Source organism: Sphaeramia orbicularis, chromosome 20 (genome assembly GCF_902148855.1).
Source record: "Sphaeramia orbicularis chromosome 20, fSphaOr1.1, whole genome shotgun sequence".
In the NCBI taxonomy this organism is placed as follows: domain Eukaryota; kingdom Metazoa; phylum Chordata; class Actinopteri; order Kurtiformes; family Apogonidae; genus Sphaeramia; species Sphaeramia orbicularis.
In genome coordinates, this window is record NC_043976.1 from 43,496,545 (window position 1) to 43,513,273 (window position 16,729).

At 36.2% G+C, this 16,729-nt stretch overlaps 2 protein-coding genes across 3 annotated transcripts in view; both read right to left on the reverse strand.

Moving 5' to 3' along the window:
* LOC115411376 (tubulin beta-5 chain) overlaps positions 1-16,729 on the reverse strand; it is a 287,981-nt gene that overhangs the window by 121,296 nt on the left and 149,956 nt on the right. The gene's annotated exons all lie outside the window — the stretch shown is intronic.
* Positions 4,265-13,668, reverse strand: LOC115411383 (cytochrome b5-like). Its single transcript, XM_030123495.1, has 5 exons — positions 13,382-13,668; positions 9,486-9,614; positions 7,012-7,041; positions 5,770-5,804; positions 4,265-4,772 (listed from the first exon to the last, which is right to left on the reverse strand). The coding sequence occupies exons 1-5, from the start codon at positions 13,517-13,519 to the stop codon at positions 4,688-4,690; spliced, it is 417 nt and encodes a 138-aa protein (XP_029979355.1). The 5' UTR covers positions 13,520-13,668; the 3' UTR covers positions 4,265-4,687.

Below are 16,729 nucleotides of genomic sequence, written 5' to 3' on the forward strand. Positions count from 1 at the left end.
GGGTACGGGGACTTCGATAATGTAGACCTTCTTTAGGGAGGGGGGCCGGAGCACCAGGTCAGGTCTGAAGGTGGTGGTGGTGGTGGTAAACTCTGGAGGAAACACCAGCTGTGGGACAGTACCCAGCAGCACCTTCCAGTCTAAGTACAGCTGCTGCTGGGGTCAGCTCCGTCACAGACAGAGGCCGCTGACCACGGAGGAAAACCCAGTACAGATGGTTTCCACACGTCTGGATTTATCGACTTTCTTCAAACTAAAACTCACAGACACTTATTTTAACAGTCGCTAAAATAACACAGTCTTATCGTCACATCAGCTGATAGTTTACATTATAGCTCTGTTAGCTTAGCTGTGTTAGCTTAGCTCTGTTAGCTTAGCTCTGTTAGCTCAGCTGTGTTTTTAGGCTGAAAACAGCCACATTAAATCCACTAAACTCCGCTGTTTTCTGTTGGTTTGTGTCGTCAGTAGCTGAACTAAAAATCTGTTTGAATCCAACAAACGAGGTCCGACCAGTCACAGTTTAGTCTGAACCGTGGATCAACAAACGACAGCTTAGCAAAGAGAGGAACATCCCATAATAACTTTAGACCCTCAGAATTGAACTCACTTGTGTAGAAGAAACGCTGACATTTAACCGTTAAACTCCAGTCTGTGCATTTACAGACGAGTCCAGTGGAAAAACAAAAAACAGTAGGTTCTATTTTATCACTTCTTTTCTTTAACTCTGACAGTTGTTTCTTTCTGGTTCTCATCCTCAGCTTTTACTTGTCCTGCCGAGTGACTCACTTTTCTGAGGTTTAACACTGTGTGTGTGTGTGTGTGTGTATATACATACAGTACAGGCCAAAAGTTTGGACACACCTTCTCATTCTTCACATTTTCTTTATTTTCATGACTATTTTCATTGTAGATTCTCACTGAAGGCATCAAAACTATGAATGAACACATGTGGAATTATGTACTTAACAAAAAAGTGTGAAATAACTGAAAACATCTCTTATATTCTAGTTTCTTCAAAGTAGCCACCCTTAGCTCTGATGACTGCCTTGCACACTCTTGGCATTCTCTTGATGAGCTTCCAGAGGTAGTCACCTGAAATGGTTTCCACTTCATAGCTGTGCCTTGTCAGGGTTACTTAGTGGAATTTCTTGCCTTATTGATGGGGTTGGGACCATCAGTTGTGTTGTGCAGAAGTCAGGTTGATGCACAGCTGACAGCCCTATTGGACAACTGTTAAAATGCATATTATGGCGAGAACCAATCAGTTAAGTAAAGACAAACGAGTGGCCATCATTACTTTAAGAAATGAAGGTCAGTCAGTCTAGAAAATTTCAAAAACTTTGAATGTGTCCCCAAGTGCAGTCGCAAAAACCATCAAGCGCTCCAACGAAACTGGCTCACATGAGGACCGCCCCAGGAAAGGAAGACCAAGAGTCACCTCTGATGCTGAAGATAAGTTCATCTGAGTCACCAGCCTCAGAAATCGCAAATTAACAGCAGCTCAGATTAGAGACCAGATGAATACCACACAGAGCTCTAGCAGCAGACACATCTCTACAACAACTGTTAAGAGGAGACTGCGTGAATCAGGCCTTCATGGTCAAACAGCTGCTAGGAAACCACTGCTCAGGAGAGGCAACAAACACAAGAGATTTATTTGGGCCAAGAAACCCAAGGAATGGACCTTAGACCAGTGGAAATCTGTGCTTTGATTTTTCTTAAGAAATTTCTGTTTTTTCAGGTTATTTACTTTTTTTTTTTTTTGGATAGTTTATAAAAGTAAGTATTTTCATAATTTAATGGGTTTTTTTGCACTAAAACACAGACAAAAATTGTCAGTTGTCATTATTTATCGGTTCTTCTGTTCTTATTTCACTGGTTCGGTCCACTGCAGATCAAATCAGACTGAATGTGGAACCTGAAAGAACAGGAGTTTGAGAACCCTGATTTAGAGCTTTTATATATTATTTTTTTTCTTTTTTTTTTTGTATTTATAATTTCTTTCCTGCTCCTTTTTTTATTCTACTTGAATAGACCAACTATAACACACTGGGATTAAAAATAAAGTATTCAGATTGTGTTTGTTGTAGTTTTAGGTGTTTGTCACTAGAGGGCAGTGTTTCCATTCAGATACTGGTTCTGATCAGGATGAACTGGAGGATTGTGGGTAATTATAGTGAGGTCAGTTTGTTACACAAAGTGTTTTTATTTGAATAGAAATCAGGATTCAGGTCATTATTGTCAGTGTATATAAAGTTTAATCGCTGCAGGTTTTTATTTTTTATTTCATTTTCAAACGTCATTTTTGATTCATTTTCACAGATTCAAGGAAAAATGGAAAAGAATGAGTGAGTAAAAACTAAACTGGATTAAAACTATTTTTCCTTTGTTTTCCTTAAAATTGTGCAAAAAACGAAAAAACAAAAACAAAAACAAACAAACAAACAAACAAACAAAAATATATATATATACACACATTTAATTATAGTTTATTTAAATGTTATTTCGGTATTTTTTTTCTTTCAGATTGATTATTTTCAGTGTATATAAATTTTAATCTCTACAGGTTTTTATTTTCCATTTATTTCATTTTCAAACTCCATTTTATTAATTTTCACGTTAGATTCAAGCAAAAACAAAAGAATGAGTGAGTAAAAACTAAACTGGATTAAAACTTTTTTTTTCTTTTGTTTACCTTAAAATTCTGTCAAAACAAACAAACAAAACAACATTTAATTATAGCTTTTTAAAATGTTATTTCATTTTTTTTTTCTTTCGGGTTGATTATATTTCATGAATAACATGTTTTTTTCAGAATCACATTTACTGTCATTGTTTACAAAAAACAAAATGCTCTTTAGCAGTTTCAATAAAAGGCCGCAGAGTAAAAAACTGTAGTTCAAATAAAGTTCTACTCTTCTTCATGTTCATGGGAGTAAATAATCTTCAGGTTGTGAGTCAGGACTTGGATAAACTTTAAATAATAAATCAAAGATTAAAAGTAACTTTAATCATGAGTTCAAATGTGGTGAATGAACTCGTTCGGCTTCATTCTGTCTGTTTTTTGGGTTTAATTCTGTCTTAAATAGATGAAGGTTTGACTGAATGTTTGGTGTTTTTTTTCTCTGCAGATTCTCGTCACAAACGTCCTTGTGTCGGTGTTGAGGCCTTGGACGAAGGTGAGTTTTCAACCCTGAGATAAAAACCAGGTCAGTTTTATTCCAGTTTTATCTCAGTCTCCTCTGATTCACTGTTGGATGTGTTTTTTTCAGGTTTGGTTTTGATGTGTTTTTTTTTTGTTTTTTTTTTTTTAGTTTCCGTCTGAATCCAACAGGTTTAATGAAATGACTGCAGTAGAATGACAACATGTGCAGTTTAGACTGGGTTAAATATCAGACACTCACTGAGGATTATGGGTAAATGACATCAGTGTTTTATGGTTAAATATAAAACAGTAAAAGACACAAGAAGACAAAAATGGAACAAACAAAATAACGTAAAACCAAAAAACAAACTTAAGAACATAAAGCAACAAAAACAAGAACAAAAATGTCACAAAATATTTAAGAAAAAATAAAAACAATTACAAAATGACTTAAAAAAAAAGCAACTTAAGAACAAAACGACATAAACAACAAAAACAAAGCATAAAAAAATTAAGAAACAACAAAACGCAACAAAAACAAAAGGACATAAAAATGAAATTGTTGTGAAAAGAAAAAACCTACAAAAACATAAAAATTCAACAGTGTAAGAATTATGAAAAAACACAAAATGACATAAAAAGGAAATTGTAAAAAAAAAAAGACAAAAACATAAAAATTCAACAAATAAAAAGCGTAAGAAAAAATTACGAAAAAACCACAAAATGACATAAAAACGAAATTGTAAAAAAAAAATGGACAAAAACATAAAAATTCAACAAATAGAGTAAGAAAAAAATTATGAAAAAAACCCACAAAATGACATATATAAACGAAATTATTGTAAAAAGAAAACCTACAACATAAAAATTCAACAAAAAAAGTGTAAGAAAAAAATTACGTAAAAAAACACAAAAACAAAACATTGTAAAAAATAAAAAAAATAAAAATTAAGAACAACAACAAAAAAAATTGCATCCAAAAAAAACTGCATAAAAACAAAACAAAAAACCCCCTACGTTCTGTATGAACTCGACGAACGTGGATTCATTCTAACTTGTTCCGGTTCTACGTTCGTTCATAACTGACCTGGGATCTGCAAACATCACAGAAACACCGACTGGTTTAAATCACGTTCCCGTTTATTCTGATCAGACTGGTCCAGTTCCTTCCATCGTTCGAAAAACTGTCCTAAATCAGTTCAATCTCCTTAAGGCTTCGTGGTGATTCATTCAGATTCAGAAAAAACAGACGTACACGTGGAAAACAGTGTTTCGTCTTCTGCATAATTACAAGCATTTACATTCATAATGTTTACATCCACTGGTACAGATGATAGAAAACAGCATTAACGCACAATAATTCACAATACATTCTGTATAAATGGCTTCATTAAATGTGATGTGATTGGTCGGTTACATAGTGGTCTGAGTTTTCAGTCCGTCGCAGCCTTTGGTCCGTCGCCACACAGGTCGTCTGCTATTGGCTGCTGCGGCTGTCGCTCAAAAGGTGGCGGGTGATGTCATCATTGGAGGCCGCTGATGTCAGTCGGTGTCCGTGGTGTACATGCGGTACAAGAGGGTGATGATGGCGGCCACGAGGAGGGGGATGACCCAGTTAGACCACCAACTGGAAGACAGATCGACCACAGGAACCAGATTAACCAGATTAACCACAGAAACCAGATTAACTACAGGAACCAGATTAACCATGTTAACCAGATTAACCACATTAACCAGATCAACCACAGGAACCAGATTAACCACATTAACCAGATCAACCATAGGAACCAGATTAACCAGTTTAACCACATTAACCAGATCAACCACAGGAACCAGATTAACCACATTAATCAGATTAATCACATTAACCTGATCAACCACAGAAACCAGATTAACCAGATTAACCACATTAACCAGGTGAACCAGATCAACCACAGGACCCACATGAACCAGGTCCGAACATTTCCTTTTGTAGTTTGTGGTTAAAATAAAACCGAACCGCATCCGACTGAAACCGTTTTTTTCCTTCATTTTTGGAACAGAATTAATAATTAACACCTGGACTTTACGACTAAACGTTCACTTGCTTCAGTTCAACCTACAACACGTTTGATTTAGAAAGACTGAGACTAAAGGCTGTTTGGAAGAGGAAAACGGATTCCACCACCAGATGAAAGGATACAAATAATAATAATAATCATAATAATAATGATCTATTTTCATGTGTTAAACTGAATCATAGAAATACAAAGCTAAAACAAAAAAAAAAAGAACTCAAAATTATGCACAAAATCTGCTCCAAATGGTTCAAAATGAAGGTGTGATTCTTCCTTTTTCTGCTCTTATTTTCCATAAACGTCTCTAATTCCATTTTCAAAGCTGCTGTCCATGAATGCGTGACTGTGTTTGTGTTTGTTGTGAATCCTTCTGTTAGTTTTGGCTGTAAATCAGCTTCAGTTTTCAAAGAGCCTGAGGTTAAAGTTCAACAGAAGCTGAAGTCAATCATTAAACGAAAGCTTTAAGAGTCGTTTAAGGTCGAGGTAAACGAGGAAAATGAGTCAAAGTCGACTTAAACGTCCATAAAACCCTGGAAAACCCTGACGTTCCAGGTTCGACGCCTTTACCTGCTGTCGTCCTCCAACGTGGTCACATTCGATTCCTGAAAAACACAAACGGCAAAGAAGCGTTACATAAGTGGAAACGCAGCGGCGTCCTCAGGGGTCAAAGGTCAGAACGGTGCTATTCTAATGAACTGATGACCTCTGACGAAAAAAACCCAACAAAACAAATACAATAACTGGTACAATGTCCCTTCTGTTGCAGAAACATTCAAATATTAACCCTTAGTGGTCTGAGCCTATTTTGTCCATTTTTCAGTCAAACAAATGTTTACTATACCCATGTTTGGGATCTGTTTTTTTTTAGCACAACTTCATCTATATCATCTGTCTATTATTGTTTTCACTTTAACCTACTATAAAAACAGAAAAGGACAGAAAACACAAAAAATATATAAAATCCGATTTGAAAAATGTATATAATTTATTGCATAAATAACACACAGATGCTTAACGAACCTTTTCAAAGACTTTAAAAGTGAATATTGGTTCCAAATATTAGGTATAGAAAATTAAAATTGTAATAAATTAAAACTATACTCAAATATTTGACATAAAAGCAGATCTTTACATAGGGTTTTTTTTCCCCTAAAAGTGCGGTAATCAAACAGTTATCATGAGAATTAGCATTTAAACGATAATACTAACCGGCTGCAATTTTACCACGGTTTATTGTTGTATCGGTAATCATTACATCCCTAGATCTAATGTTCTATCACAAAATGTTCCTGTGTTCAAATTGAAATTCTGTTTTACAGACATTCCAGTTTCAGATCCTGTTCAAATGTTCATATTCTATTAGTTCACAACTAACATTGGAACAGTATTTTAGTTCAATCCCAACAAAGGAACGAACACTATTTAATAAAACAGCATTAAATAATAATAAATAAAATAAGAAAAACAAAAAAACAAAAATGAACCTCCACAATATCTGCATTTGAATAAATACCTAAAAATACTGATGCAGTACTTTTTATTATCGATACAGTATCGTGAAATGAAATATCGTGATATACTGTCGAACAGATACTTTCTTACACCCTTATTTTTGATCGTGCAAAATTCAGACTTGCACGTACTTGAAGATAGATTCTGTTCATTTAAATGTTATTTTGTTTTTGTCTTAATTTGCTTCATTTTGTTTTATTTTGTTTCTTTGCATGTTCGAAATAAATAACTAAATAAAAAATACAAGAAAATAAAGACACTGATGATGATTAAAAGGTCAAAGGTAACCGTACGTACCACAGGTTTGGCGATCTTTTCTCTGTCGTCCTGAAGAAAAACGACACAAACGTTCAATTAGTTACAGTTTCGTTCATTCATTCATTCATAACCTTTATTTAAACTTATTAGACAAAACAAAACATTTTAAACATCCAATGCACATATCAGAAACAGCGAAAAGTAAAAGTGACAGACAAATTAAAAACAGAGAAGTCTACTTAAAAACAGGAGCAGCTGGAGGTAAAATAAGATGGAATTACAGATTTAAAACACAAAATATTTGAAACATACAATGCCATATTAGAAGTACCAAAAAGTAAAAGTGATAAAGATGAACGAAAAACAAAGACATCTACTTGAAAACAGGAGCAGCTGGAGGGAAAAGAAGAAGTGATTAAGGATTTAAATCGTCCTAATGATAAAAAGTGTAGCCAGTTTCAGATGGTTTTGGACAGTGTTTCAGGTGCACAGGAAGAAAAACTGGACTTTCCAAATTCAGTACGAACCGAAGGAACCGACAGTGTGAGATTGACTCGCATTAAAAGACACTAAAAAATGAATATAAGACGGTAAAAGACCAGTGAGGGCTTTAAAAACAAATGAAACCCAATGTTTATCAGACCTGTTGGATAAAGACAGTTTAATCTGTTTAACAGGGAATAAACCTGTACAAATACTGGATATTCTGGTATGGGATATTGGTATATTATTATGGTAACTTAATATCATAAAACTACTGTTCATGATCCCAGAAAACGATGAAACAAATGAGCCACAAAGATGAAAGATTAGAAAACAAAAGTCAGATCAGAACAGAATAACTGACGTTAATCATTTATGACTACAAGCTAACGTTAGCTTTAGCTGTAGCGAATGTGAGTTAAATTCAGCACAATAACTGCTTTTACGTGGCTAGCTAACATTAGCTCGATTTAGATTCGACTTGAAAAAGCTTGTTTTTGACAATGGAAATAGAGTAAATTTTCTGGAAATGCTCCAAACTCACTGTAAACAACTCATCTGTTTCGGATGCTTCCCGGACGCCTCCCTGGGGAGGTGTTCCAGGCATGTCCCACCGGGAGGAGACCTTGGGGAAGACCGAGGACACGTTGGAGAGACTATAGCTGCATTTCCACTATGTGGAACCAGCTCGACTCGGTATTCCTGGAGACCTTTTCCATTACAAGATACTACCGACTTTACAGTACCTGGACGTCATAGCGATGCGGTGTGTTATTTCTGTTCAGAGAGTTGCTGATAAACTCACTCATTGCGTGTTGTCTTGTCTGAATTTTTACGTCGGCCACCAAAGACTGAAGCTCCTGGACCGACCATGGTGTAGTTTTGGGCTGGTATCATGTGGATTCATGTACCGCTGTATTTACTGTCCACTTCCACATCTGTTTTTTGTAAAATGGCGGGTCACAGAGACAACTCTGACCAATCAGTGTTCTGCAGTGTTTACACGTCACGTTTTAGTATCTGGTCCCCAGTCCCGGAACCTCGGCGGAGGTGATACCAAAAAAGTAGTACCAGGTACCTGATTCCAGGTCCTTTTTCGTAATGGAAATGCAAAAGGCCGAGTCAAGTTGAGTCGAGTCAATACCACGCAGTGGAAACGGGGCATTTTTTCTCTGGGCTGGCCTGGGAACGCCTCGGGGTCCCCTCGGAAGAGCTGGGGGAGGAGTCTGGGGAGAGGGAAGTCTGGGCATCCCTGCTTAGACTGTTGCCCCAGCGACCCGGCCCCGGATGAAGCGGAAAAAAATGGATGGATGGATGGATGGTTATGAACTAAATTTAACTGACATTAGCAAGTGAGCTAACATCAGCTAATGTTGCCCAACAAGCTAAGTGTGCTAGTAGAGTCAGACAGAAAAAAAAAGGTCAGTCAGACAGAAAGGAAGTTACAAAACAGATGAAGGTTTGTGTCATTTGAGCAAATATTCGTTCATTTTAGAGGCTGAGTTTAATAAAGTAAATGTAGCTAATCTTCTGTTTCATTAGCATCATATTTGAGACACTATTTACAAAAGAAAAACATATTTATTTAATCATAAATAATATAAAATGAGTATTTCATCACTAGTAAACATTAACTTAATTCAATCCTCAATTCATTTTATTATTAAATACTAATGATATATTTTAAAGATAAGATCAGATCTAGACGACCAACACATCATTTCTGTTTTTGGCTTCAGTTCAAAGGTTGAATTATTTGGTTCTGTCCAATCAGCTGCTGTTATTGGGGCGGAAGAAGCCAATCAGAGCAGTGGAGAACCAAAGCTGTTACCATGGTTACTAATGTCATTTAACACCAGGTTTTGTTTTCGTGTTTTCGCTATATTTCAATCTTTAGCCGAGCAGCTAACACAGTCTGAAGCTGCCAGTGGGTGAAATGCATCCTGGGAGTTGGAGTCGCCCTCTGTCCCCTGGGTCCAGATTCAGATGGTTTGGTGTTGTGTGTGTTGACCGTTCGGACAGATACTGACCGGATGCAGCTCTCCGATCACCATGCCGCTGGCCATCTCCCTGGCGTCGGTCGAATGTCCCACGTCCTCGAAGCTCTCAGTGGCGTCTCCGCCCGCCTGCTCCCTCAGCACCTCCTCCCCTCCAGGATGCTGAGGTGAAAAAAACAAACGCACAGTCTGTGATGAGGACGACGAGGGTTCACTGGTCAGGTAAACCAGAACTCAGAACTGGAAAAATACGTCAAATCTAACAGGTTATTATTTAGACAAGTTTAGAAAAGCAGTAAAAAAAAAGCTGTTAAATGAAGAAGTTACACAACTGGTGTCGCTGTTAAAATTAAGAAACTGATCTTGTTCCTCTGCTGAGATCTTTCCTAAACCCTTGTTTCAGTTTCTTACTGGACTAGTTTCCCTCACATGAGAGGCTTCACTGGGTTTTTGTGTTTTTTTGTGGACGTCTTCAGGTCCAGCCTCATGTAAGAAGTTCCTAAAAACAGGTTAAAACTGTAAAACAACCACTAATTAAACAGCATCTTGTGATGAAACAATTAGGGCTGTGTATCGGCAAGAATCTGGTGATACGATACAAATCACAATAGTAGGGTCATGATACGATGTATCACGATATAACATGATACTGTTAAAAAGGCAATTTTTGGTTTGTTTGTTCATATTCTATTAGTTCAGAACTAACATCATATCATTACTTTTGTGCAATCCCAACAAAGGAACTACCATCTGCCTCTCAGACAGCAACAAGTGCTTTTAGGATGCTTCAAATAACCATTATTTAATAAAACAGTGTTAAATAATAATAAATAAGATATAAACAATAAAGAAAAGCAAAAAACAAAAAAGGAACCTCCACCATATCTACATTTGAATAAATACCTAAAAATATTGATACAGTACTTTTTAATATCGATACACTATCGTGAAATGAAATATCACGATATATTGCAGAACCAGTATTTTCTTCCAGCCCTACTCAGAAACACTTCCACCAAACACCGTCACATTCACAAATGCAGGTTAAAGCGCCATCGTGTAGAGAAGAAGCCAAATGTGAACAGGATCCAGAACCAGACCGTCTTCTCTGGACCAAAGCTCATTCAAATGGACTGAGACAACGTGTCAAACTGATCTGAGGTCAGACCAATCAGAATGTGAGATTTTGTTGGTAACCGTGGACACAGTCCTCCAGACTAAAGAGAAGACAGACCATCCGGCTTGTTCTAAGTGTTCGGGTCCAAATCCTGCATCAGTGATGGTCTGGGGCTGCATGAGCGTCTACGGAATCTACAGGTTCTAGATCAACATCTGCTCCATCCAGACCACGACTTCTACAGAAACACCTGGAATATTCCATCCAATGTTCAAACGCATATGCATCTATTCCAACATGTCTTCATAATAGAAGAGTCCAGGTCCTGGTTCTGGTCCAAGTCCTGAACTGTCCTGATGAAGTCCAGACCTTTCACCAAAGACCAGGACTGTAGAACATCTAGAATCTACATCAGACCAAAACAGGAGGGCATTCCTCTACAGTCCATCATGTGGTCTCCTCAGGTCCAGACTGAGATGGTCCACAGTGGAAACATGGACTTGGAAGGGTGTTTTACTGCAGGGGTGTCAAACATACGACCCGTGGGCCAAAACCGGACCGCCACAGGGTCCAATCTGGTCCATGAGGTGAATTTGTGAAATGCAAATATTACACTGAACTAGGGCTGCACGATTAATTGATTTTAAATTGAAATTGGATTTTTTAATTAGGACGATTTTTTAAAAAGGGAAATCGTGAAATCGATTTCATCTTTCTTGCACAACTGTGGGCTACTGTAGGCTCCTCCTCCTATCTGTGACAGTGGTCTTCCACAGAAGTCCGTCTAATGACCGGACTTTAAATGTGTTAATGCCGATGTTTCACGCACAGATCCCACAATTCAAATATAGCTGTATGTGGATCACTCATCTTTCGTTGTCCCGGATCCATACTGTACTGTCTTCTTCCGATCCGGGTCCGGGTCTCGGGGTCATCAGCCTCAGCAGAGGAGCCCAGGCAGCCCCCTGCCCACACACATGCACCAGCTCCAGGGATATTATCCCTCCAGTGTGTCCTGGGTCGGTCTGTTCCACACACGGATCCCCCAGTTTAAATAGAACCGCATGAGGATCACTCATATTCTGTGGTCCACACACACACGACTGATGTCTGTCACTGACTTACAATGGTATCACTTCTGTGGACCAGATACCCAGAAAAAAAAAAATTATTTATTTCTCTTACTTGCTAAATTTTTCATTCACAAATGTAAGTTCTGTAACACAAAACCAAATATTATTTATTTTTTGAAAATTGTTGAACTTTATTTAAAGCTGTTTGATAAATCTGGAACCAAAAAGGCTGTAAAAACCATCAGTATTTGCTCTGATTTGGACATTCCCCTTGGTAAACTTGTTATGTTATTTTCTTGTTGTATACATTGTTTGTATACAATTCAATAAAGATTTAATGAAAAAAAACAAAAAACCCTCTGTGGGCCCATCACGTGATACCATCACAGATTTGCGGTAGGGAGCAGTGGCTTGCACTGTGGGCTGCTCATGAAAATGACACGCTGACTTCTTTTGTGTTTTCTAGTTTAACCCAAAAATCGAACTCAAAATCGAAAATCGAGTTTTTAGAAGAAAAAAATCAGGATTTTATTTTTTGCCAAAATCGTGCAGCCCCACACTGAACATATTAACAACTAGAGCGTTGACCCGTGGGGATCTACAGGTTCTAGATGTGGTCGTTTTTATACTGTTGTGTTTTCATGAATGCTGTACCACATTTGTCCAGCAGTCACCACCAAAGCCTTCTAGCCATAGCAACGTGATTACAAGGTTATTGTATTCAAACCTACTAATGTCGCCCAAAATATTGGTCCTATCAACTTGACGTTTTTGCTACTGTCTTCCTCGACCAAAAATCTGGGAATATGCCAAACTGAAGCAGTCGGCTCTGTACGGATTTAGTGTGATTCCAGAGACACACACACACACACACACACATATACACACACACACACACACACATATACAGGCCACTTGGCTTTTATAATATAGATAAAGAATGTTAAACTCATTGTAGTTCAGGTTCCATATTCAAACTAATATGATAGTAAAATACTACCATAATAACCAACTAATAATTACAACTCCGAAGTAGTTTTAATTTTATTTTCTTAGTGTAAAAAAAAAGGAAAATTGCATGAAAATGTTTACATTTACAAACTATCCTTTAAGAACAAATGTGAATAACCCGAAAAATATGAACAACATGAAATGTCTTAAGAAAAATAAGTGTAACTGTACCAATACTCAGCCTGTTATTAAATGTTTTGTGTATTTGTAGATCCACTGTGATCTGTAAGATGATGACAATAGAATAAAATGAAGAGACACAATATGACAAATATGAAACAAAATGTACATGTGGAAATTATAAACTGAAGCAGAATATTGGTAAAATTATACTTATTTTTCTTAAGAAACTTCAGGTTGTTCACATTTTGTAAAGGGTAGTTTGTAGATAACATTTTCATTTAGTAATTTTACTGTTTTCACACCAAAACACAGAGTAAAGTTTGGAGTTGTCATTATTTATCTAATATTATCTTATTATTTTTATAATAACGGTCCATTGGAACTAACATGACTTTACCATCCATGTTTGACTGTCATTAAACTCCTTATATTATTATTTTTAATATTTTTCTTCCTGAACTGTTGCTTTTCCTCTTCAGCTGCTGTGTTGTTCTGCTCTGGGTTCAGTCCACTTTAACCCTTTCACTACTTCTGAACTTTTCTGGACCTGGTTTCCAGTCTTTCACTGGTTCTTGGACCCGGTTCCTCCGGGTCCGGACCCTCACCTCCTCCAGGAACTTGGTGACGTCATAGACCTTGTGGTTGATGATGATCCAGGTGGACCTGAAGGTGTTCTGCTCTTCTATCTCGCTCAGTCGGTAGTACCGGACCCCCTCCGGTGCCTCCGCGGACTTTTCCCCCATGTGTGCGTCCTGAAACCCGGGCAGCTCGGACAGAAACCCTGCGTGTGTGTGGATGAACCCTCCGGGGCGGACAGCACCGTGACTCCGCACAAACTCCTCGACATTTACCCCAGTTTACACCGACCGTCCGGTTCCACGGTGGACACCGGACACGGATACAGGACGGGACTTCCGGTTGAGCCTTTCACAATAAAACCCCGAAATTAATTACAATTTATATCACACATCTGTCTCCAGCGCATGTAAATTCACCATCTGTTAGCAGGAATTTACGGAGGCGTATTGCATTCACACCAAAAAATTAATTCGGCTGTGTTTTTTCCGAATTAACGAGATAATTATCTTGTAATTACGAGAAAAAATAAGTTTAAAAAATTCAGCTCTGTTTTTCTGAATTAATTTACATTTATACATTTGGCAAACACTTTATTCTAAAGCAACTAAAATAAAATAAAATAAATAAATACTAAATAAATAAAATAAAATAAAATAAAATACAAGAATAGATTAAAGACATAAAGCAGCTTAATGAGATACTGTTTTCTGAAAAAAATTAAATTCGGCTGTTTTTTTTTTTCCCTGATCTTTTTTAAAAACTTATTTAGTCTCGTTAATTCGGAAAAACAGAGCCGAATTTTATTTTTTTGTGTGAATGCAATACGCTTCCGTACAATTAGCCCTTGTGTTTCTAATTTACTTCCCTCTAGGAAAAAAAAAACAAAACAACAAAACAAAAAAAGTCACATCAGTATTTTTTTTCTGCTTTTCCACATAAATAAATCTTAAACATTCTTTCTGGTGCATCTTTTTGTTGTGTCAAACATGAGAAATAGATGAAACAGGATGAAAAAGGTGCAATAAACAAGACATGTTGCAAAAATAAATAAATTAATAAAAAGAAAGATGATAAAAGAAAAGAAAAAAATAATACAAAGCAATGGAAAATATGAAACAAAAGGAAATAAAATGAAAATATGCAACAAAATGAAAAGACAAATGATGAAATGAGACAAAAAGCAACGTAAGTTAAAAGAAGATGCAACAAAACAAAAACAATGTAATAGAAGATGATGACAGTTGAATAAAATGAAGAATGGCAGAAATGACATTAAAGATTAAACAAGATACAATCAATCAATCAATCAATCAATCAATAAATGCAGGTAAAAATGTGTTTAAAAAACCAAACTTATTAATGAGTCCGACAGTAAACCAGAAAAATCATAAGGTTTCATTTCTGTCACTGATGGATTGAAGTTAATTAATAATGTTTATTTTCAGTTTGTTGTTTCTGATTTGATGTCAGATCATTTGAATCGTCTGTTTATTTGACATCGGGTTCAGTTTGTTTTTTAAACTTCCATTAATCTTTTCCTTCATTAAAGACTCGGTTTTTCTACTTTTACTCTAGTTTTTCCTCTGAATGGAAAAAAGCTCAAATCGCAACAGTTTTTCTTTTATTCTGACAAACTACTTCCGGCTTTGCGCTAAAACTTTCCCGCTTGTTTAAGCTTCAGATCCCGCCCTCGTCACCATTCCTCTTCTCTCCGTCTCTGTGATTGGTCGCCTCCGCCGTCAGTTCTGTGTCCCTTTCAGTTCATCTAAGTTCAACTGGAGTGGACTGGGTTCTCACGCAAACACAGCTCGTTATCTGCGCCACTGACATAACAAGGCGTAGCGACGACGCCTTAGAGTAGGCAAGAGTTAAAAAAAAAAAAAAAATAGTAGGTAAGAGTTCACCAAAACTTCCGGTTTCAGCCTCCCCATTTTTAAAACGGCGACAACAGCGTCAGAAACGAGTGAAAACTGGACCATTTACAGTGGCTTCCACATCAAAGATCGTCTTTTAAATATACACTCACTCCCACACCCTGAACTATCCACTAAAAATACCCCAAAGTTTTATATATTCTGAGATTAAAACAGGAATCTGAACAAACTGTGATTATTAAGTTCAGTAAGCAGTAGATACTTGGAGAAAATACATAAAATCATTTGTTTCTGACGAATGCTCATTTTTATTCTCAATAGAATAGAATCAAATAAAACAGAAGGCCTTTATTGTCATAAATATGTGCAATGAAATTAAAAGAGAAAAAATAATATAGTATCAATGGTATCAAAGACTGATACAATTGTTAAAGTTATTCATAGTTTTTTTTGTTTTGTTTCTCATTGATTCTCATGAAGTTTCCACTGTGTTTAAATTAAATAAATGAAACAAGGTTTAACTGTAAGGTTTTTACACATTTTAGCTGTTGTTTTACAAATGCTGATGATTCTTAAAGTTACTTGACTGCTTATTTTCATTGTGTGTGTGTGTGTTTTTTTTTTAATCAATTTTAATTTAATTGATTTCTGTAAAGCCCTATGAGGCAACTTTGTTGTGATATTGGGCTCCATAAATAAAATTGAATTGAACTGAAAAGTGTTTACAACAATCTAATTAAATAAAATGAACCTAAATCAATACATTTCTCTTTATCATTCTCTATTTGATGAATGCCTATTTATAAATTTAATGTTTCTTAAGAATGTGTTCATTTTAGGTTGTAATCTTGCATTTAAAAAAAAAAATAATTTCAGCATTTAATTGTAATTTAGCATCTTATGCTAAATATGATGAAAATGATGAAAAATGACAATGAAAAATGTATATTTCAAATCAAAGTTTATTTCTATAGCACTTTACAACAACATAATGAAGCCCCAAGTGCTTTACATCTAAAAGCATGATTAAATTATAAGATAAAAAAACCAGGTTAATCAAGTACCATAAATATGCATAAAATATATTTCTATCGTCATCCTTATAAATAGTTTTTATACGAAGTTTTTTAGTCATCTGTGTTCCGGTTCTTGTAAAATGAAACAGAGTGATGCTTCTTCTTACCCTGAACAGCTTTGACTGAAATTTAGATTAGCTTTGTTGGTTTATTTCGTCAAAATTAGATTTTTTTGCGATAAATATAGCGAAAACAGGATAACTGACGGCCTATAAGAACTCCTACTGTTAGGCATAAACCTGAATTTGTGGGTGAGTTTGTCAGGATAAAGGAGACTTTTAGTTTTCATTTAGCTAAAGTTTTCGTTAGCATTAGCATTAGCATCAGTTTTTCGACCTGAGGTTAAAAATAAGTCAGAAAAACAGAAACGACCAAAAAGAACGACTGTTTTAGACGTGTGTTGTCTTTTTTTTAGGCTAATTAC